The sequence below is a fragment of the Balaenoptera borealis genome (genome assembly GCF_965194805.1).
Source record: "Balaenoptera borealis genome assembly, chromosome: 3".
Classification (NCBI taxonomy): domain Eukaryota; kingdom Metazoa; phylum Chordata; class Mammalia; order Artiodactyla; family Balaenopteridae; genus Balaenoptera; species Balaenoptera borealis.
This window is the reverse complement of record NC_138866.1, coordinates 147,511,318-147,534,575: the sequence shown is the minus strand read 5'-3', so window position 1 is coordinate 147,534,575 and position 23,258 is coordinate 147,511,318. Positions and strand designations below refer to the sequence as shown.

The following is a 23,258-nucleotide window of genomic DNA, read 5'->3' as shown; positions in this document are numbered from 1 at the left end:
CCGCTGTACAGTAGAAACTAAGACAACATTGTAAAACTATACCCCAATTAAAAAAAAAAAAAAAAAGACGTGGCAGCACTGTGGATTGGGCAACAGATAGGAGGCAGAGCTTGGGAGGGACAGTTTTGCAAAAGCCCAGGCCAAAAACAAGTACCTCTGCCATGGGTATGGTGAGAAGATGAACCAGAAGCATTTAGAAATAATGGGTAAGGGGACCAGCTGCATGTGGGGGATAAAAAGAAAAAAATCTGAGGTCAAAGATATAATTTCTTTTTTTTTTTAATTTTTTAAATTTTATTTATTTGGCCGCACCGGGTCTTAGTAGCGGCACGCGGGATCTTTGTTGCCGCATGTGGGATCTTTAGTTGTGGCATTCGGACTCTTAGTTGTGGCATGCATGTGGGATCCAGTTCCCTGACCAGGGATTGAACTCGGGTCCCCTGCATTGGGAACATGGAGTCTTAACCACTGGACCACCAGGGAAGTCCCAAGGATATAATTTCTTGCATGAACAAAACTTGGGTAGATGATGAGAATGTCAATTAAGGAAACAGATGAAGAGGAGCAGACTTAGGGATCCCAAGTGGGGACACAAGGTTCAGTGTGAGAGTTTATTTTAGACATGCTGAGTGTGAACTGCCCATGGAACGACCAGGTTGTAAATAATCGCGTGAAGCTCAGCAGTGAGACAAAAGTTTGGGATGGGCAAGTGGATAACAATAAAGGACAGAGACAGGAGATGCAACAAAGGAGGATACACAGAGAGAGGAACCAAAGGAGACGGAAGTGCAGCCTAGGAGAATGCAGGAGGACAAAAAAGTGTGTCATGGAAGCTGAATATGAGAATTACAAGGAGGTAAAGGGGATCATCAGTGAGATCAACTTAGAAGACAACCACTAATAGATGTGGTTAGTGTTCACAATTTTTAAAGGGTAAAGGGAAAGAAAGGTCACTAGAATCAGCACTTAGGAGGGCACTGGTAACCTTTACAGGAGCACAGTTTGCCAATGCCTGAAATTGCTCTAACAAGGGACACAATCTTTCATTCTGCAATAAGAAACAAAAGGCTTAAAATTCAAGCGACTCCTTAAGTTAAAACAATAGCAAGCTCATTTTTTCCAAAGTGTAATGAACCACAGAATTTTGGAATTGGAAGGGTGCGTACTGATCATCTATCTAATCCTCATTTTATGGTTGAGGGAAGTCCAGTACAGTGCAAGTTTCAAGGAAGAACCAGACCAGTGCAAGTTTCAAGGAAGAACCAGACCAGGGCCAGAGCTACTACCCAGTCCAGGCCGCGGAATACACGAAGCCCCTATGTAAAGCCCCCTCTGCTTCACCAGTAAACATGGAAGTGCCTGTCTAGAACTAAACATAATATTGATACATTGAGAGTAGAGGCTTTATTTACAATGATATTCAAACAGGATTTAGCAAAAGATCCTCTTCCTCCTTATCTCATCAGCATGGGCTGTACTTCATAAACAAAAAAGAAATATCCTGGGGGCAGGAAGTAAACTCTCTCCTCAGATATGTTCTCTAAATCCAAATAAGTTCCCTGCTCCCCAGCTCTTAGGAGCATAGTTGGTAGACATTTTATTAGCAGCTGGGATTCAAACTCCTGCATCCCACTGAGGAACATGTCCAGGGAAGACATCAACACTGGCCGGGAAAAGTTCAGGCTTTCACCTCACTCATGGCCTCCATAAGGCGAGCGCTGTTGGTGACTGCTGTCGTCAGAAAAATGAACCTGTACCCTAAGGAGTCAAAAGCACCACCATACGTGACTGAGAGCAGATTTAAGCCCCGACCACCAGCCATGTCAAGCCCCTCCAGTTCCATGGCCCTAGCTGGGTCAGAGCACCAGTTTATAGTCATAGATGTGTCAGTGCCATGCTCCTGGGCACAGCAACTTGCCACGCTTGGTGGAACTGGGCTTCCTGCTATTCAGCCCACAGCAAGATGGCAGTAAGTGGTACCCAGAGGCCAGTAAAGAAGCCTTCCTGAGGGCTGCCCTTTGTCCCCCAGATCCCACAGAAGCCTGATCTCACCTTTCTCTCTGCCCAGGAACCGGAGGGCTGAGATCTCAGAGAATGTGCAACCACCCAAGAACACCACCAAGATGAGGCGCAGGGACTCGCTGGAAGCCTTGTCTTCCTTGGTCATGTCTGCAAAGACCAGACCAGACTCAGCTCTTAACCGGCACTACTGGATGATGCATCCGGCCCTCCTCTCGTTTCACCCCGACCCCACTGGGCAAGGCCACGCACCTGTGAATGCCAGCTCACTGCAGTTGAGAAGCCGCACCACTTCGTCCAGGCCCTGCCAGCTTTGCCGCTCCAGCACCTGGGAAGGCACAAGTGCTAGTTTCAAGTCTAGCAGCAGCCAGACTGTCACATTTCTTGCTAGTCACTCAGGTAGTTAAAAGTTGGGCCAGGCCCGGGACTAAGAGAAAGCAGAGAGCATGAAATATGAACAGGAGCGAGCCACTCGTTCTCACCTGCTCAATGATTCGGCAGCTGAGGGGCACGTAAGCACCACTGAACACATATGCCATGTCACGTGGCACCTTCAGATCATACTCGCCATCCACACGTGGGATCTAGAGGGCAAAGGGGACTGTATGAGGCAAGTGACCACTCAGCCCTCCAGTCCTTTACAGGGTCAGAGAAAAGTGGCATACCCCTAAGAACAGTTCTTACTTCAACTAAAGTGAGAACCAGCAATAGCCTTGGAGGAAAAAAAAAAAAAAGAATCCATAACCAAAGATGAAAGCTGTTCAGTGCCTGCTGATTCTCTTGAATGAGTTTCCACGCTCACTGGAAGGAGGAACCCCTTCTGACCCTTCAGCGACATGGGACATGTCTGTCACTGAAGCAGCACTCAGTGTATTCTCTGACATTGGTAGGTGTGAGTTATGTGTTTATTAAATGAATGAACCTTTGTGTCTTGTCTCATTATTAAGCTCATGCTATAATGCTACCACACAAAAGGATCTTTATAAAAACAAAATGACAGAGAGGTTTTTGTGGGTTCAAAGTACTTCACGAAGGACTGACCCCACTGCCTCCCTTGTCCACCCCTGTTCTACATACCAGATTCAGCTTCTTGCTGATAGCGCGGAAATTGCTCCTCTTGGCCAGAGAACTGAAGGCATCAGTAATCTTTCCTGGGAAAGAAATCTGTGCTGGTTTCATCTAAGGTTTATGGATTAATGATGCTGCCGCAGGTGATACCACTCAGGAAATTACAGGAGCCCCTCTTCTCAAATAGCAGGACCTATCACATCTGAAGATCCCCCTCAAAGCCGTTCACCTACAGTTCCCTGGAACTGATTAAGACAATCACCACCCTTCTCCCACCCACAGTCTTCCTCCTCCTACAGGGTACCAGCCCTCTACTAAATGCAATCTACAGGGTGATCCTAGTTTACTGGTTAAGTGTACGGCCTTTGGAGTCAAATCTGACTTACTAAGGGGCCCTGAAGAAGTCACTTAACCTCCCTAAGCCTCGGTTTCCTCATGTGTAAAATGGAGATAATAAAACTTACCACATAGAAACTTTGCGAGGATTAAATGAGAAAGTGTATCTAAAAGGCTTAGCACGTCAGTGTTCAATAACTGGAAGCTGCTCTTACAAGCAGAAGTAGTGGCAGTCAGGACAGTAACAGTAAGGAACCACTTTCTCCTTCCCCAGCTCATTCTCTCCCCACCAGGGTGCTCTGCCCATTGAGAGAACAGGCAACAACAGCCGAGGAGGGTGAAAGGGGTTACCTGCACTCCCTGCTCACCTGCAGCCTTGTCCGTCACCAGCTTGCTCACTTTACTCTCCACGGCTGTGAGGGTGTCCCCCGGGGCCTGCTCCGTTAGGAGCCCAGCTCGCCGCAGATTGGAGAAGGTTAGCAGGTGCTCGGGGCCATAGCTCTGAAGAAAATGCAATTCAGCTCTCTACCGAGCGTCCACCAAGGGCCTAGCACTGTTAGGTGATACGGAGGTGGGGGAGAGGAGGATTATGCGCTCTGTGTCCTGAACAGCGCACACTTGTTTGTGGGGAAGATTTTCATATCAGAAATCACCAAATGCCAAACAAAGAATAAAAGCAGCACAGAACAATTAAAGAGCACAGAAAGCTATCGATGTAAGGAGGTGGGGAAGGCTTCACAGAGGAGGTAGGACTTGAGAAGGACCTGGAAGGAAAGGTGTATCGACGCCTCGCAAGGTGCTAAATAAATGGAGAACCCAGGAGTAAGAACTCTCCACTGGGTCCAACAGCTGAATTGTTCAAATTCCCCCCGCATTGGCCACATAAGAGGGGAGCAGAGTGAAACAAGGGCAGTGGGAAGGGTCTCTGTGTGTGAAAGGTGACCATCCCCACAACCTCTGAGAGGGAGGCTCATGGGAACAGGAGGGTGATGGGGACAGGAAAGGGACCGTTTCTTCTTTTGCCTCTTTCGAAAATGTCCAATGACCTCCCTCCACCAAGTTCCCTCAAGAACACGGTCTCCTGGCCTTACCTGCAGATACTGGGTTTTCAGGGATCGGTAATCCTTGGGGATCAAACCTGAGGGTAAGGAAGATAAAGGTTCATGAGCCAGTTGAGGTGTCCTAAAGTGTACAAACCAACCAACCAACCAACAAACCAACCCTCGTCCCCCCACCAAAAAAAAAACCCTAGTCAGAAGGAAGGAGTCAGTACATAACATTAACCTTGCATCCTATGCAGTTGATTCTAAATTGACTCCTAAATTTAAGCTCGCTTTTTGAAAGATATAGCCTGGATCTGAGAGTTCCAAGGAAGAGCCCCGAGGAAGGGACACCGAAACGAAAGCTAATCTAATCCGTAGTGGGGGGTGGGATGCGGCAGGAGGGAGGACAAGGGCCTTCCCGTGCATTTCTCCCTGGCTATGGGCCAGTTTTCTGGGGAACTGCTCAACAGCTAGTGAGGAATAGGAAAAGTGTTCACATGAGCTCCCAAAGTGCAGTCTTAAATGTTTTTCTCCACAGAGGTAAGAAGAAATGGAATTCCAACTACAATAAAGGAGATTTAGAATAAGCAAATAACGTCTTTGGATAGAAAGCAACCTTAAAGAATATTTGCCAACTGGAAGACTTCAACACTCAAAACAAGTTGCCATGAAAGGCTGCAGAATCTGAGCTTTTAAAATGTTTATGAAATTGGTTTTTCCTGGACTGTATCTTGATTATGAAATCTTGTTGAGGGTAGGAGGCCAGATGGAATGATGAGAGAAATGCCGCTCAGCTCTACCCCTTTGCAGTCCTACGATGGGACAGGCCTTGTGCCGGGGGGTTGGGGAGGGTGGATGTGGTCCTGTTTAGGGCTGGAACAATAAATTACCTTATGACCTGGGAATGTTTCACCCAAAACAAAAACTGCTTTATTTTACAGGGGAAAGAATCCACGAGATTACAGGGGACTATCCCTAAGGTACAGCTTTTCAATCTGGCGTCTTTGGTCCCTGGGGCTCACCATTCTCAGTGATGGACAAAAGGCACATGAGGCGAAGGCTTTCTATGGGTGACACCTGCACAGGAAGAAAGAGTCAAGGAGAATTCAAGTTTCATAACACACGTTCTCTCCTCTTGCTTCCGCTTGAGCCTCACCTCTAAACGCTGTTCCCAATATCTCCCCTCTTCCCGCCTCACCTGCCGGTCTATGTGCTCTTCAATGTAGTTGGTGCTCTCACGGATGCTGAAGCCCTCCAGCAGCGCTGCGAATAATCAGAGGAGAGCCTGTTACTGGGGGAGCGGCTCAGCTGTTGCCATCTATGCTAATGGGCGTCTGTCTCCTCATCTCTTGGGGTGGGTTAAGGGGCCCCCAGGGCTTCTAGCAGGAACCAACATTCCACACAGCCAGCATCAGCTGGAAAGAGCCAGAGAGCATCTTTTCAGGGCGGGCTGGGGCTGGGAGCCAGGGAAGCAGAAGCAGGAGAAGTAGCCAAGTCACCATGCTCAGTCTTGATGAGCTCCTGGAAGTCCTGCTTGGTTTTCTTCTTCATGATGGATTCACAGGCCCCGATATCTGCAGACAGGACAAAAGGGGAGCTGACGTATACCTGGTTCTGGAAGAATGTCTCTTTATTGTCCAGAAGAATAAGGACCTCTTAAGGCAAAGTGCAGGAGCACTTCTTCCCACTTTAGACCAAAGAAGAGCACTATTTTCCAAATGAACAGGGATCCCCTCCCAGATCTCCTCTGCAGGGATCCCTTTGCCCTACCCTCAAGCTGAAACCTACGGAGACTCAGCAGGCGGTGCTCCTGCTTCAGTCCCTTGAGCTCCTGGGACACGAAGTTCTTCATCTGCTTGATGTCCATGCCTCTCCGGCGCTGTGGGGACATTCCCATGAGGTCAGCCCCTCTGCCCTCAGATGTGAGCAAGCACTACCCTCCCTCAGTTCCCACCCACTGTAGCATCAGAAGGGGAGCCAAAGGGCAGCAGCCTGGGGAGCCACTGAGGAAACAGACGGAGGACCTGGGCTGGGAGCCTCACATCATACTGGGCCTGCAGGTTCCGGGCCTTCTGGCTCAAGAAGCCAAAGACATTGGAGAAGTGCTCGTTACGAATCTCATTAAACACCTGCAAGGGGAATAAGACAGGAACAAATTACTATACAGACTTATACCTTGTTCCTTCCTGCCTCATCAGGGTAACAACAGCACAGGGAGAGTGCTCAGCTATTCTAGCAGAAGTACAAAGAAAGCCGAGCTGGTATCAGTCAGGACATGTCAAATCCCTGCTATGTGCTCTGGGTTGTGCTCTTAACTGGCAGGGTGTCCCTCTCTCCTGGGGACTCGGCCTCTCCTCCCAGTGCCGGGGCCCACAGCCTCATGGTGGCAGTGGCCCTGGGGAAATCCTCTGCTGGCACCCATGTGCTCACCTTGTCCTCGGCGTTGAGCAGCACCTTCAGGCTCTTGTCAGAGGATGTGACTTCTGGGCCAAAGTCGACACTCCCTTTGAGAGCAGAGGAAACAGCTATGAGGATCTTTGATGAGTCCTTCCTTCCCCTCCCTTTCCTGAACTGCCATTAAAGGTCCCCCAGGGACTTCCCTGGTGGTCCAGTGGTTAGGACTCTGAGCTTCCAATGGCAGGGGCCCAGGTTCCATCCCTGGTCAGGGAACTAAGATCCCACAAGCCACAGAGCGTGGCCAAAAAAAAAGGAAAGAAGATTTAAACGTTCCCCAAACTATTTGGAAGGCAGCAGTTCACTCCAAGCCTGGGTCTCTCCCACAAGTCCTGCACCCTCACCGTGGGAAGCCCCAGGAGCTGAGGACCCCTCCGTCTCGCCGAGATGCCACTTACCACACTTGACGCGGAAGGTGTCATCCACCAGGCCCTCGTAAACCACCTGGGAGCAAAGTGCCGTCACAAAGTCCACGTCTGAAACCAAGATCCCCGACCGTGAGGGTCCTCCCCGATGCAGCCTCCCACCCAGTTTGCTCAGTATCTGCTCAAGTGCCTTCCATGGGTCCCAAGTGCCCACGCCCCGAGTCAACGCTGGCATTCACAGCCCCAACTTGAGGATCCCAGCTGTGCCACCATGTTTCCCATATTCCCGTATCTTCTAGGGTCGACAGATGAGAGGACTGCTGAGCATACTTTACCTCTGTCCAGGAGAAAGACATGTCCAATTTCTGGCCTTCGGCCCTTGGTTTCACCATCCTCCTCCTCTTCCAGTTTCCTCCACAATTCATGTGACATCTGCCAGGGCCCAAGACATTCGCAATCTTATGTCCAGGTCCCTTGTGCAGCCCCACACCTACAGAACCCAACCCTTTTCCATGTGATCCTTCTCCTTGACCCCGAGAGGAGCTAATTATTAACAATATTATCTCTTCTACTCCCACCTGTTCCTACCCCTCCCCATCCTGCCCCACACCAGTGAAGGAGTCTCTCCGCCCCCAAAGATTTAGGGATGCTACCCAGAGGTCCCGGGCTCTTGCCATTCTGTTAACCACACAAGTTCTCCCCTCCGGGGACCTACTCCGGAGCAATGAAAGCAAGGTAAAGAATATACCTCACATCCCAGATGCCCATGAATAATCCTTGGTGGTTAGAAAACAAGTGAATAGGGGCTATCAGGACACAGAACTGCTCACCTTAGCACATCTGCCAATTCCATAGCAGTTAGGGAAGGGTCCATAGAGCGTGCTGAGGAGGTGCAAGGCCTGTGCCACAGTGTTGATCCAACACTGATCTCCTTCCTGCAGGGACCACATGGGCCAGAAAGATATGGATCAACCCGACAGATCCATCTGGAAAGTGGATAGGCCTAGAAGCCCTGCGCAGAAAGGCAGGGTCTGGGCAACGCTTGCAAAAGTCCATTTTCATTGGCCCCAAAGGAAGCCCCATGAACATCAAGCGGTAGTATTCCATCTCCAAATTACTATCACTCATGATAAATTATGAGCTGGATGAAGGTTGAATCCATATTTCTAGCCCACAGGACCCCATGTCTGTCCCGACTCCTTGATGCCAAGACCCAAGGGCCCTGCATTTACCAGGAAGTAGTCTCTGAAAAATTCTGGTAGTTCCATGCTCAACAGATCCACATCAAGAGGCAACAAAGAGAAGGCCCATTCGTCACAGCTCACATCTGTGGGTACAGAGAGCATCAGCCTCCCTGCCGAAGGCACGTGGCTCCACCTTAAGAGGGAAGCTCCACTACAGCCATGCAGAAACTCCTGAGTGCCTGCCACACGCCAGGTACTGCACTGAGCATGGGATGCTCAGAGATGAATAAGATACAGTTTCTGCCTGGAAGGGGCTCACAGGCTGATAAGGAAAGGAGACATGTACGTAACAGCCTGTAATACAGTGGGATCAGTGGTGTGTTTTCATTAGATCGCCAACCAAAAGTGCTGATGAAACACTCCTTCATTTATGCATTATTGGACAAATACTGACGGAAAGCCACATATGTACGGCGCTAGGCTAAATACTGGGGACATGGTGGTAAACAGAATAGACATGCTCCTGACTTCTGGAGCTGACAATGTAGTGAGAGAGTACACACCAGACAAATTTAACTACAGTTATATGCTCCAAAGAAGTAAAACAGCAACCTATGAGCACAAACATTTCAGGGATCTAACCTCAACTACAGGTACAGGAAAGACTTCCCTAAAGAAGAGACATTTGGCTTAGAATTTGAGTATGATTTGGGTAGGCAAAAAGCCATAGGGTGAGGAATATTCTAGGCAACAAGAACAGGTGTGTGAAGTCCCCATGGCTGGAGGGTAGTGAGTCAGGAGAGAGGAGCGGCACATGATGAGGTGAAAGGGCCAGGAAGGGGCCAGACTGTAGAGGCGCAGGAGGCCATGCTGAGGATTCTGGGCTTTAATCTGAGCCACTGCAGGATTTCCAGTAGGGAGGACGGTGACCAGCTTTGTGTTGCATGGAGGATGGAGTGAGGAATACATACAGGAGGGAAGGCACGATTTTTGCTTGTGGGAGTCTTGGGAGGTAAGAAGAGAGCATCGGTGATTTTCAACTATAGCCCCACTAGTATTCTAATTTGGGGTCTTCCTTCCCATTCTCAGGACCCTCTCCTCCTGCCAGGCCAACAGGAATGAGGCAGGGAAAAGGAGGAGATGGGGACGGGGAACAACCATCACGGCCTTCTTGCACACGTCCTCCCCCTTTCCACTCATATCCGTCTCCTCTCACCTCCATAGATGCCCTCTTCCTCAAGCACCATCTCGCACGCATAAAACTGAAAGAGAAAGGGAAGCTGATTAGTAACCCCCTTCTCCATTCTTTCCATTTCTCTGGAGTTCCTCTGTGGTCACTGATGAGGACCACACTTATTGAACCCAGTGAAAAAGACAAGAGAACCCAGACTCTTAGATCTAGAAAGGACCACTGGAATCATTGGCCCAACGCTTTGTTTCCTTTTCAGCCATTTCATTCATTTATTAAGTCAATTGCTTTTTTCTCCCTGACTGGAAAAGCTTTACAAAGGAGAAGGTATTCAGCTGTCATGGAGGGGTGGGTCCTGCAGGCAGAGACAGGAAGCAGGGCATGACAGTGCTATAGAAACAGAGGAGGAGGAGCAGGTGGAGGTAAAAAGCAATGGTGTGGAGAGAGGAGGGATGGAGTTCTGGTTAGGACATGTCCATGGGACCTCTGCAGACACCGAGGGAGGTCTGGACAGACAGCCTCGGGGGTTAAAGGCACATATACTGCATTTAAAGTGGATAGTTTGTCCAAAAGAACACACAGAGAGAAGAGAGCTTAGGACAGGACTCTAGGGAACCAAAATTAAAAGGGTGCACAGTCCAAGACCGGGCAGAGAAGACCGAGAAAGAATACATAAAGAGGTGAGACTAGGAGAAAACAGCACCCCTAAATAGCACCTCTAAAGGCAGAGTTTCAAGGAAGAATGGGCAACAGTCTCAAATGCCAGAGAAGTTAAGTAGGAAGAGCATGACACAGACATCACTGGATTTGACAGCGGAGATCTTAGGCGACTAGATTAAAAGATGAAGGTGGACGTGAGGAAGCAGAAGAAGTGGCAGCAGATAATTCTTCAGTCTGGCCACGAATTAAGGGAGAGTCGCTGTCAGGGACAAGAGATGAGGAGAGAGAACTGTTTAGAAGGGATAGATATGGTTGAAGATATAAAAGAGTCTACTTGATGAAGCAAGAGAGTGGAGAAAGCAGGCAGGGATGGGACCAAGAACACAGGGGAGCCTCCGCTCTTAGATGGGGAAAGGCCAGTGTCTCGTCCTCTTTTATTTTTTTATTTTTTGTAAATTATTTTTTATTTTATGTTTTTTTTGGCCATGCTGCATGGCTCGTGGGGATCTTAGTTCCCCAACCAGGGACTGAACCCACACCCTTGGCAGTGAAAGCGCAGAGTGCTAACCACTGAACCACCAGGGAATTCCCTCATCCTCCTTTGAGACAGGTGGGAAAAGGGTGAAATATTTGGAGGTAATGAGGAAGAAAGTTGAGGGCACTTCTGTCTGATAATGATGATGACAATAATAATAGTGGATGTGTATTATTTGTTTCACATGTACTAGGCATTGTTGTCAGTGTTTTAAAAGCATTACCTCTCTTGATCCTCATAATAACTCTATGAGGTGTGGAAGATTAATGTTAGGTTCGCCTTATTTTACAGTTATACAGAAGAGTCCTATTCATCCCTCATTCATTTATGTCAGTAAAACTGAAATCCTACAGGGCTACTTTTTTTTTTTAATTTTTTTAAAATTAATTAATTAATTTTATTAATTTATTTTTGGCTGTGTTGGGTCTTCGTTGCTGTGTGCGGGCTTTCTCTAGTTGCGGAGAGTGGCGGCTACTCTTAGTTGCGGTGCACAGGCTTCTCATTGCGGTGGCTTCTCTTGTTGTGGAGCATGGGCTCTAGGCGCCCAGGCTTCAGTAGCTGTAGCACACGGGTTTCAGTAGTTGTGGCTCATGGGCTCTAAAGTGCAGGCTCAGTAATTGTGGCACACGGGCTTAGCTGCTCCGTGACATGTGGGATCTTCCCGGACCAGGGCTCGAACCCGTGTCGCCTGCATTGGCAGGTGGATTATTAACCACTGCACCACCAGGGAAGTCCCTACAGGGCTACTTTTAATGCTAACTAATGGAACTCCATAGCCCAGTTTGAAAACTGCCAATCTTCATAATTAACAAAGGGAGTCTCAGGAAGAGAGAGAAAATTCCTCTTCCCTACAGCAACTAAGGAAGACACTGTCCTGTGATGGAAAATTAGGTCAAAGAATTTGATTAGATAGGGTGTTAGAAAGAAAAACTTCATAAAAATATCAATTTTCTTTTTCTGTGTGATATGGAGGCTTGTAGCATTATTTGAAACTGTTACCAACTTGTTCTATTCTCTGTTTAAACAAGTCTGTCCTTGGAAGTATAATTTGAAAAAAAGGGTCTTGTAAGACTCCAAAAACTAGAAATTACTGCTATAGCTCCTTTAATAACATTCAAAAGTAACCTGTAATTCTGATTGGTTATTTTACTCAATAATTTTCTTGCCCTGGTAATAATGCTACACTTGATATATTTATATTCCTAAACAGGATTAATAGCTGTAAGACTGTGCTATCAATCTTCAAATGATCTTCAAAGGAAGATCACTGGTTCTTTCCTCTTATTCCTTTTAAATGATGAGAAAACAATATAAGCCTATGATTCCTCTAGACTTCTTAATAGAAACTGAAAGTCATCTCATTTAAAAGAGATAAGTACTATTATCAACTCCATTTTATAGATGAGAAAACTGAGACACAGAGCAGTTAAGTAACTTATCCAAGATCACACAGGTAATAGGTGCTAAAGCATGGATTCACAGCCAGACAGTTTGGCTTCAGTGTCTTTAGTCTTACCTACTGCTTCTATTTTCTTTAGAATTTTCTTGGGAAAATTGCAAAGGAATAAATCCCTGTCCTTTCAACTTTAATTTCTACCTGCTCTAAGTGTGGCATGCACTACTTGGTATAACTGTATAGTCCTACGACGGGCAATGTATAGACCTGGTACATCATTCCTCCCAATCAATCAGGTTGAGGATGTACCTACAATGCACCCCGTTGATGTGGGGATGACAGGGGAACTTGATGGAATCGAGAAATGGAGATACTATGACAGATCACCTAACACTTACTGCAATTATTGAGGTAAAGATGGAAGAAACCTAGCCTGGCTATGCTAATTCACTATGTGACTGTGGGCTTCAGTTCCCTCAGCTGCTCCAAGCTTAGAGACCATTTTACTGCACCCTGTGTAAGAAAAACCTCTTCCAAAGTACACTGGTATGGTTCTGATAACCCAAGGGCAGCCCAGCCACATGCCTTCGATGAGCATGGGGCGGGGGGTGAAGATTTATTGTGTTTGTTATTAAAGAGATATAGGGAGAAAGTCATTGAAAAGCCATAACATTGTGCACCATTACTATATAGGAATTGGTGTTAGAAGGGATACATTGCAGGTTCTACTTCAAAAATGTCAATCTTTTCATTTAAAGAAATCTATGTAGAGGACACCTCTCACAACTGTACAATCTATATTCGGGGCAATTTGATGACAGACTCTGCTACCTTAATAAAAAAAAAAGTGACAGGTATTTTACTCAGTCACCTATAATTTGCTTTGAGGGAGATATAGCTGTTGGTCCCTTACCCCTTCCCAGTCCCCAATCCTGTTCTACCCTATGTCATTTCCACCAGGGTCCAAACTCACCTTCTGAGGACTGAAGATCACTTTGTATTTCCGAGTTCGGCCAGCCATTTTGTCAGCATTGACAAGATCTACAGACAGAAAGGATGCAACCCGAAAGCCATGGACCTTTGTTAGACTAGAAGCAAGGAAGCAGAGAGCCTCTACGAGGAGTATGGCCTACCCAAACAATTCTTTTCTTATTAAAGGGTTCTTATGGCCAAGGTCCTTAGACCTTCCCACCCTTTCCCAGGTCTTAGTTATAATGAACACCATGGCACACTCACTGGCAATGTACCGCATATTCTTGATGCGAGGTCTGACCAAGAAGCACAATCTATGGGAGAGAAGGGGGAAAAAACCTCAGCGAAGAAAAATCATGAAGTTGGTGATAGCAGCTTAGAAGAAACTTAAACAATGTCAACTCTTTCACCATTTGCTACAGTTCTCACCCCAGCCAAAGCCCTGCCAGCTCTTTTGGCTCACCACATACCAAACACACAAGACTCAGGACTTCCCTGGTGGCGCAGTGGATGAGACTCTGCGCTCCCAATGCAGGGGGCCCAGGTTCAATCCCTGGTCAGGGAACTAGATCCCACATGCATGCTGCAGCTAAGAGTTAGCATGCCACAACTAAGGAGCCGGCGAGCCAAAACTAAGGAGCCCGCCTGCTGCAACTAAGGAGCCCGCCTCCCGCAACTAAGACCTGGTGCAACCAAACAAATAAATAAATATTTTTTTTAAAAATGAGTATATAATTAAGAGTTTAAACACACACACACACACACACACACACACACACACAAGACTCCCCCCGATAAAACAGGTATATCGTGGTGGGCTGGGGGCACTTATTGGCCTTATGGTGGACCCAGGAGTTCCTGCTCTCAAATAATTTACAGTCTATTGGGCAAAATAAGATGCATATATGTATGGAGTATATTAACAATCAAGTGTTAAAAAACAATACAAGAAAGTATATAAAATTGTTCTTCAAATTGGGGTTCATGGATGTATTCTCCATGTATCTAGGAGAATTTTTTCCTCTAAGGGAGGGTGTACATTACTTAAGTTGAGAAGTATTAAAAATAAAAACAAACACCAGACAACAGGCAGGATGTGACTGTGTGCCAGGGGAACAGGACAAACACTGAACCCCATGTAAGTCCAGAGGAGGAGAAAATCACCCCAGAATGGCAACTGAGAGCTGCGTGGAGGAGGCGGGGCTGGATTCTGATGGCTGGGTATTTGTCGCAAGAACAGTGAGGAGAGGAGAGAATTTCAGGCAGAGTGGGTGGAGTGGCCAAAAACACGGAGGTACGTGTGCAGAGCTGGGAAGCACGCAGAAGTGCGAGCTGAGTAGTGGGCACGTGAAAGAGACCAGGCTGGAAAGGGGGTGAGAGGCCTCCCTGCAGGCAGCCTTGGAATCTATGACGAACAATGAGGACCTCACTCGGTAAGTAAGGGAAGCCTTGAAGGTGCTTCAGGAGAGCCCAGTGAAAATATTTTTGAAAGATTAATCAATCTGGTTAGAGATGGTAGATTGGGTTAAAGAGAGAAGAGGACAAAGGAGGGAGAAACCGCAGAAAGGGAGACCAATTAAGAGGCTAAAGCATAACCTAAGGATGAAATTGTAAAAGAGGAGGGAAGTGAACCATGTCACAAACATCATGGTGCCAGATCTCGGCCAAGGACCGATCAAAGGCAAATGTGTAGGGACCTCCTCCAGCTTGGAGCCGAGACAGAGTCTCCCAGACACTCACTGTTCACTGGAGCTGAAGGCTGGCTTGTTCTCCACTTTGTACAGCTTGTCTACTTCATGTTGCTACAGAGAGAATCCAACAAAACAATGGACATAAGTGTGCTTGGAAACCCAAAGCCTGATACAATGACAGGGGTCTTCTGGAAGGGCTCCCTCCTATTTATACTAATTCTAGCAGTCAAAGTACCTCCCTGACAACCATCCCACTGAACCTTCCTCAAACTGTCAATAGAAAAACCAAAAATAAAACAATACAAAGAGTATCAATCCCCACTTGTCACTGCAAGTCTGCCATCCTCTATTTACCCTATAAGGGTAGTCACTCTTCAGTAATATGTACTGTTCATCAAAAGAAAAACTGCTTAATAGGAAAGAGGGGCCTGATACACGTGGGGAAAGGGGCAGGTACCTTTAGGATGGAGACACTGGCGATTCGATCCAACGGGCTCATGAGATCTGCCTCAATGAACAAGTCCTTTTTTCCTGGAAGCTGAAGGAGACACAGTATCTTGGGTTACTCTCAGGTCACACAAGCTCCCTCGGCTGACAGCTCATCTAGCCATCCATTTAATAGAAGCCCAGTCTCTGAGTTGGAAGGGCACTAGACCTCATCTACCCCAGCACCTTATTTATTGCCTATATCCACAGCTGACATTTCTCTACATATTCACCTATTTTGTCTTCTCATTTTCTGTACCAGTGGAAAGATATTTCACCTTCTTTCTAAGGTTAAGTCCTTGTCACTCAACCCTCCTGCTTGCCTGTGACCTTGTTCTACATCATTGCTCCTCTACTCCACTGCCTCTTCCACTCTGTCTCCTGATAACCCAATCGATTTCCTGCTGAACGAAGCCAAACAAAAGAAAACCGCGCCATGTATCCTGCAGCCCCTCAACTAACTGCCAAATATCTCTTTAAATGGCATTTTTCTTCTAATTACAAAAATAACCTATGTTCAAGGCAGAAAACTTAACCCAGGACAGTCCTCACCCACACACCCACTCTCCCACGCCAAATCCCTGTCATCTGGTTCCTGCTTCATCACTCTTGATGCTGCTTTTTCATCTGTCCAGAGGAAGGAGAGGTCATACTGAGCAGAAGAGAGGGGGAAGTCATTGAAAGTTTCCTCTCAACTAGGCTTTGACAAATGGGTAGGATGTTGGCAGTGATAGATTGAGATGGCAATCTAGCAAAGGCCAGGGAAAGAGAACAGGTTGAATGGTAAGGGCAGAACAAGCAATTCAGTTTGCCTGATGGGTAAGGTACATGTAAGGCAGTAGTCCTCAACCAGGGCTGATTTTGCCCCCCAGGGCACATTTGGTAAAGTCTAGAGACATTTTGGGTTGTCCACCTTGGGGCAGGGGGTGTTGCGGGCATCTAGTGGGTAGAGGTTAGGGATGCTGCTAAATATCCTACAATGCACAGAACAGTCCCACCACAAAGAATTAAGCAGCCCAAAATGTCCATAGCACCAAGGCTGAGAAATCTTGATGTAGGGGAATGGTGTGAAACAAGATTGAAATCTTTGACAGGAATTAGAGCATGAAGGGTACCAAATGCCAAGTTAGGGAGTTTGGTGTTGATCCTCTATGGAACAAGGAAAAATAGAAAGCTTTTGTACACTGAAGCATCCAATCAGCTGGGAATTTTCATTAGGTAAATCTGGGAACTGTGGGTAAAATGGATTGGAGACATGAGAAACTAGAGGTAAGGACTACACTTATGTGGTTAATGCAACAGTCCAAGCAGCCCAAGGACCTCCCTGGCGGTCCAGTGGTTAAGACTCTGTGCTTCCACTGCAGGGGGTGAGGGTTTGATCCCTGGTCGGGGAAGCGCGGCATGCAGCGGGGTGCGGCAAGAAAACAAAAGACAAACAAGCAGCCCAAGCCTGTTAATGAATGAGGACCTGATTTAGGCTGGTGGTGATGTGAACAAAAACAGGTTTTTTAAGAGATACATGGAACGTGTAATAGAATTTTTAAAAATACTTGAAAGAAATTAAGTGTTAACAGTGCTTGTATCTGATGGTAGGGTTATAAGTGATTTTCTTTTCTTTACACTTTACCTTCTGCATTTTCTAGAATTTGTTAGTGTTATTTTATAATCACCATTTTAAAAGTCAGGTGTAGGGCTTCCCTGGTGGCGCAGTGGTTGAGAATCTGCCTGCCAATGCAGGGGACACGGGTTCGAGCCCTGGTCTGGGAAGATCCCACATGCCACGGAGCAACTGGGCCCGTGAGCCACAACTACTGAGCCTGCGCGTCTGGAGCCTGTGCTCCGCAACAAGAGAGGCCGCGATAGTGAGAGGCCCGCGCACCGCGATGAAGAGTGGCCCCCACTTGCCACAACTAGAGAAAGCCCTCACACAGAAATGAAGACCCAACACAGCCATAAATAAATTAATTAATTAAAAAAAAAAAAGTCAGGTGTAAGGAAATATCCACAGGACTCAGCAACTGGTTTAGTTAAGTGTGAGGACGGAAGAAGAGTCAAAGATGATTCTGAGGTTTCAAGCCTGAATAGCAGTGCCCATTAATAAGAATTAAGTCAGAGGAAGTTAGTTTGAAGAGGACATTACTGCACAGAAATCCACTCTGGCCACGTTGAGTCACCCTTGTGGGCAGCTCTTCCTCAGGTCATTCTATTTACAAGTTTCTATCCTTGGTCTCATTTACTGTCTTTCATGGGGATCTCACCTGAACTAGTGGTTCTAACTAGCATCTCTTTTCAATTCCTCAGACATTTGTTGGGTGTCTTTCATGTGCCAATCATTGTGCTACCACTACAGGACACATTACAGAGAAAGAAAATATGGTCCCACATCCCCTGAGGTTCTCCCAAGTCCCCATCTTTACCCCAGCTGCAATTTTACCTTTCTATCTGCTGATGTTACAAGCAGTATTTCCTACTAGCATCTTAACTTCACCCTATCCAAACCCAAACTACTCAACTTCCCCCACCAAAACTGTTCCTCTTTCTAATTCTTTTTCTCATTTCTATTCAATGTTCATGCAACAAATATTTATTAAGCACATGCTAAGTGCCTGATTCTAAGCTAGGTACTCACTAGGTATACATGTTGAACAAAATAGGTATGTCCCTGTCCTCAAGGACCTTCCAATCTAGTGGGGAATATGAACATTAAACAAATGACTATATACGTAATCCATTAAAATTACAGTAACAGCATTACTTTCTTATTAGCTCAAGTTAAAAATGTCAAACTCAGCTTTGCTTCTCCCTTAACCTTTACGACCAATCAATGTCTTTGAGTCTTTGACTCAAAAAAACCCATCAATTCCTTTCATTTCCACTGCCACTAATTTTGTGTGGGCCTTTATTACTTCAGTCTGATCTATGGTCTCCTCACTGGCCTTCTTGTTTTGCCCATTTATCCAACTTCACAATGGCTATTAGAATCATCTTCAAGTACTGTTTCATGTCACATATTGGGGAAAATTTTTCAGTAGCTGCCTAATGCCTATTGTGTAACTTCTCATCCCTCTCTTCTCTGTATTACATGCCTGTCCTTCCCTGGTTCCTCAACTTTGCTCCTACCGGTCCATCTGCCTGGAACATCCTCTCCCATCTCCAAGGAAAATATGCTTATCTTCACACTCCAGCTCCTGGAAACTCCTAGATCACTCCAGCTAGAAATGATTGTTTCAGGCACCCTAGCTGTCACTCGTTCACCACATGATACCCTGTGTGTGGTAATTTGTGTTTCATGCTGCTCCCACTGGAACGTAAGAACCCTAAGGACAAAGTTGTCTTAACCACCTTTCCATCCCCAGTGATGCCTGGCACTAGTGGTGTCTCCCTTGTCTGTATGAAAAAAAAAAGGGGGGGAGGGGGGATTTCCATTAACTCTCTGGCCAGATCGTCCCAAGGTTTCCTCCCTGAGTGCTTCATTTTGGACCTGCCACAGAAACTTCAAGGACAATACCAAGGGCCAAGAGCAAGACCAAGGGAGCTCAGTAAGAAAGAACTATGCATCCAGTGAGTGCTGGCTGTTGATACAGTAAAGGCCCCCAGCATGGCAGGCACTGACCTGCTCCAGCAGATAGATGAGCTGGTCTCGGGCCAGCCTCTTGAGCATGGAGAAGTCAGGCAGCTCTGGGGCATCCGGCCGATGGGGAAAAGCCATGGCAGCGGTCACCTGGGCCGCAGGGTGGAAGAAGGCGGACGCCCTCCGCTCTGAGAAGGCCGGCAGCGCCCCAGGGTAAGCGCAGGATGGCTCTCCTTCAGGTAAGGGCACGGACTTCGAAAGAGCCCCCGAAGGGGCCCTCGCTCCTCAGCCACACTGGAGGAATGAATGGCCACCTCCTGGCCGGACAGCCGCAGCCTCGGGGGACCTCGCCTCAGGCCTGCAGCCACTTTGTCCCACCCCACCCCTCCCGGTCCACTCTGCCGGTCCGCAGGATTAGGGTCTACACCTGCAGAGATACCCGCCTCCTGCCAAAGAGAGGGACGACTTCCTAGACCTCCCGGAAGTCCCGTGCACTCGCCCTGCGCTCAGCGTACCCGGAAAAGGACGGCGTCCTGGAAGGGACATTTGAAAAGGAGCGGCAATGCGTCAAGGTTCAGTTTCATTCCTAACCAGAGGCGAGTGTTCCTGTGATAAAAGAATTATACCTTAAACTAACTTTGAAGGGTACACCCAATTCTCCTAGCTCACTCAAGCAAGCGTTGGGCACTTGCTCGATTTTTAGAACTTGGTGAAATCGGCGAAACCAACTCGGAATCCGGAGGGCATTGATCACTGAGGATCTGGGCTGTCAATCAAATCTACTCCACAAATTTAGCTGCAAGCTGGGAGCTCTCTGGCTTCCGAACTGCGGGAGGCCAGACGCGTGGAGTTGCGGGGCGGGTGTGAGGGGAGAGAAGAGGAACGCATTAGGAGCCAATGGAAGCCAAGTCTCGCCAGCTGTGACCTTTCAATACCGGAGTTTTGACTCATTAATGCCCTTCGTGGGAAAATGGGTAAATAAACTGTGGCATATTCATACAATAAAAATAACTGAATAAATGAAAGAAGCCAGACACGAGAGTGGCATCTGCATGCCATTTCTATCAGGTTCTCGAACAGGAAAAACTATAGTGAAAAATTTCAGAAAAGTGATTGACTTTGGGGATGAAAATTGGGAAGAAAATTAGGGAATTTTCAGGGGTGATGGTAAAGATCTATATTTACCTTGTTAAAAAAAAAAAAAAAAGCTTATAGGAGACATTATAATGGACAGATCCGGCTGACAATACCTGAACTCACTAATCAATCGTGACATCACATCATCATCTCCTGGTGAGATGCATGGGAAGCACATGTTAAACCTGATCAAGCCTCAGGATCTAATTACCAGTTCATAGGAAATACAGAGGGTAGTGGAAACATGATAAAAGACATCACAAGGATAAAATCAACCATGTCCAAAAAGCAGAAAATTATATGTGTCAAATAACCTGTCAAATGACAATGAGAAGAAAGTGGAAGGGGAAACTACTTTAGAATAAAAGACTTCTGGGACATAACAACACAATGCAATATTGCAATGTGTGGACTTTGTTTGGATCCTAATTCAAAGAAATCAACCAGAATATTATTAGGATATTAGCTGATAATAAGGAATTCCTAAAACTTTCAAGGTATAGTAATGGCTTATATGTCTATGTTAAAAAGGAGCCCCTATCTCTTTGAGACACAGACTGAAGTACTTACAGATGAAATAATATGATGTCTGGGATTTGCTTTAAAATAAGCCAAGGGGATCTGTGGGGCAATGAAGAAAGATTGGCCATTTGTTAAATGTTGAAGCTGGGTGATGGGTACACATGGGTTTATTGCATTACAATATTCTACTTTCGAATGTTTGAAAACTTCTATAATAGAAGATTAAGCAAAAAAACAAAACAAAACTTTTATGCTCACACTGGGCTTCAAGAGCTTGTTTAGTATTTTTTACGGAGCTTCCTCTCACCCCCTCCCCTTAGATCAAATCTTGGCTGCACAGAAAGGTAGAAGCTGCCCTTCACAGATGAGTGACATATACACCCGCCATGTTGCAGGGATTTAAGTCCCTTCTGTCGTACAGTTTGCCAGCCTCTTGAGTTTGGCCCCAAGTTGCTGTGAGGTGCCCATTTCACCCACAGTTGCTTTTATTCCAGCTTGAGCAGTCTTGATATCTGTTGCCTCCTCCACCAGATGCTGCACCTGCACCCCCAAATTTCCACCCCATCCAGTGTGATGTCAAAGTCCTTTGCTGTGTCATGAAACAGGACTGCCTGGGAATAGGGCACCATGGAGTCCTATGACCCCCACCCAATGGAACACAGGCTGAGTCCCCATTCACCTGTCCAGCCTCCCTGCTTGGGATGGGGCAGTGGGGGGCCGGGGAGAAGGGGACAATTTCCCCAAACACCTCAATGCCAGTGGGTTAGGATCTGAGACACACTGTCAGCATAGAGCAGGAACAGGTCAACCTGCAGGAAGTTTAGGCCTTCTTGGTTGAGATCTGGATGCACAGGCTGGCAAAGGTAAAAGGCCGGGCTTTCTGCCATTGTGGATTGGCTGATTGGTATAAGGTTTCCCAGCCATTTCTTCATTCACTCAACCAATATTGAAATCTATGTTGGGGGAATTCCCTGGCGGTTCAGTGGTTAAGACTCCGCACTTCCACTACAGGGGGCACAGGTTCGATCCCTGGTGGGGGAACTAAGATCCTGCCTGCTGCATGGCAGAGCTGAAAAAGAAAAGGCAGAAAAAAAGAAATCTGTGTTGGGAGTGGAACTACAGCAATGAGCAGGTCTCCTACCTACAGGTCTCCTACCCTTATGGGATCTACCTTCTAATGGGGCAAGGTGGGTGATGACAAATAATGCATTAGTAATACATTTCAAATACTAGGGAAAATTAAACAGGGTGTGGTGATAGAACATGAAGGGAGCTGTTTTAGACTAGGGTGAAAAGGCCTAAGAAAGTAACATTTGACCTGAGGCCTGAATGGCAAGGACCCAGCCAAGTGAAAATCTGGGGACAAAGAACTAGTAAGTGCAAAAGCCTTAGATTAGCATTTACAAGAATGGAAACAAAAGATTTAAGCTAGTGAGCATTAGGATGGTGGTGGATGAGGTAAATGGAAAACATATCCAGGCTAGCAATAAAAGCTTCTAATTTTTCATAGTCCCCTGGGGAAAGGGCACAAATGATTTGCAGGAGTTAGAAATGCATATTTAAGCACTCAAATAGCATCTTGCTCCTCTAAGTTATTTTTTTTTAAATAAATTTATTTATTTTATTTTTGGCTGCATTGCTGCGCACAGGCTTTCTCTAGTTGCGACGGGCGCGGGCTACTCTTCATTGCGGTGCTCGGGCTTCTCATTGCGGTGGGTTCTCTTGTTGCGGAGCACGGGCTCTAGGCACGTGGGCTCAGTCGTTGTGCTGCACGGGCTTAGTTGCTCTGCGGCTTTTGTGGGATCTTCCAGGACGAGGGATCAAACCCGTGGCCCCTGCATTGGCAGGCAGATTCTTAACCACTGCACCACCAGGGAAGTCCCTCCTCTAAGGTTCTAATGGCAAATTACCCTTTTAAAAATCATAATTATATTGACGTTTTTATTATAAGTTACATGATAGTGACAGAGCAGTGAGAACAAGGGCCTTATCTGTCCACTGCTCTATTACCAGAAGCTGGATTCCCTAACTTTGACTGGCATGTGATAGGGCCTTGCCCATTTCTACTGAACAGATGCTCAAGTTAACAGTACAGTGATATTATAATTGCCATGAATGACATTTGCAATAGCAACAAGACACATGACCAGGCTGTCAGTGACAGGGTTGGAATATCAATGTTTTCATTAGAAAAACATCCTGCATGTATTTAAATTCTGAATAGCCAATTTTTGCTGGTAAATTGTTAAAATGAGACATTGTTGAGAACTGTCATTGGACTCCTATGTTGCTTGAATATGTCTCCATTTGTCTTTTGATAATCACTTTCTGATATTAATAAAGTATTTCTAAAAGAATCAGTGAATTACAGAAATTATGCCAGGCAGTGATAGATTCCTGGAATTTTTGAAGCCTTGAATTAGGAATCAGACCTGGGTTCAAGTCCCACTGCTGTCACTCACTTGCAGCTATGTGACCTTGGGCATATCCAAAAAACTTTGAGACCATATTTGGGTTTTTTTTCATGTATTTATTTACTTTCATTTATTTATTTGGTTGCACCGGGTCTTAGTTGTGGCTCGCCGGCTCCTTAGTTGTGGCTCGCCGGCTCCTTAGTTGCGGCATGCATG

General features: G+C 46.5%; 1 protein-coding gene across 1 annotated transcript; it reads right to left on the bottom strand.

The window, feature by feature from the left end:
• Positions 1–1,385: 1,385 nt before the first annotated feature.
• VPS33B (VPS33B late endosome and lysosome associated) lies at positions 1,386–23,182 on the bottom strand. Its single transcript, XM_082388369.1, has 23 exons — positions 19,012–23,182; positions 15,370–15,450; positions 14,962–15,023; positions 13,486–13,535; positions 13,223–13,290; positions 9,686–9,731; positions 8,518–8,612; positions 8,116–8,220; positions 7,621–7,717; positions 7,319–7,396; positions 6,897–6,970; positions 6,509–6,595; positions 6,255–6,345; positions 5,966–6,040; positions 5,665–5,729; positions 5,489–5,543; positions 4,515–4,561; positions 3,792–3,924; positions 3,097–3,170; positions 2,502–2,603; positions 2,272–2,347; positions 2,053–2,169; positions 1,386–1,758 (listed from the first exon to the last, which is right to left on the bottom strand). The coding sequence occupies exons 1-23, from the start codon at positions 19,105–19,107 to the stop codon at positions 1,679–1,681; spliced, it is 1,854 nt and encodes a 617-aa protein (XP_082244495.1). The 5' UTR covers positions 19,108–23,182; the 3' UTR covers positions 1,386–1,678.
• Positions 23,183–23,258: the final 76 nt, after the last annotated feature.

Bases quoted from the DNA above. Each gene is read 5' to 3' on its own strand.
- VPS33B (XM_082388369.1), bottom strand. From the start codon at position 19,107: ATGGCTTTTCCCCATCGGCCGGATGCCCCAGAGCTGCCTGACTTCTCC. The intron at 7,397-7,620 runs GTAAAGTATGCT...TCTTGGTTTCAG, and splicing joins TGTCTTTCTCCTGGACAGAG to ACGTGGACTTTGTGACGGCA. The intron at 5,544-5,664 runs GTGAGGCGGGAA...CTTCCTGTGCAG, and splicing joins AAGAGCACATAGACCGGCAG to GTGTCACCCATAGAAAGCCT.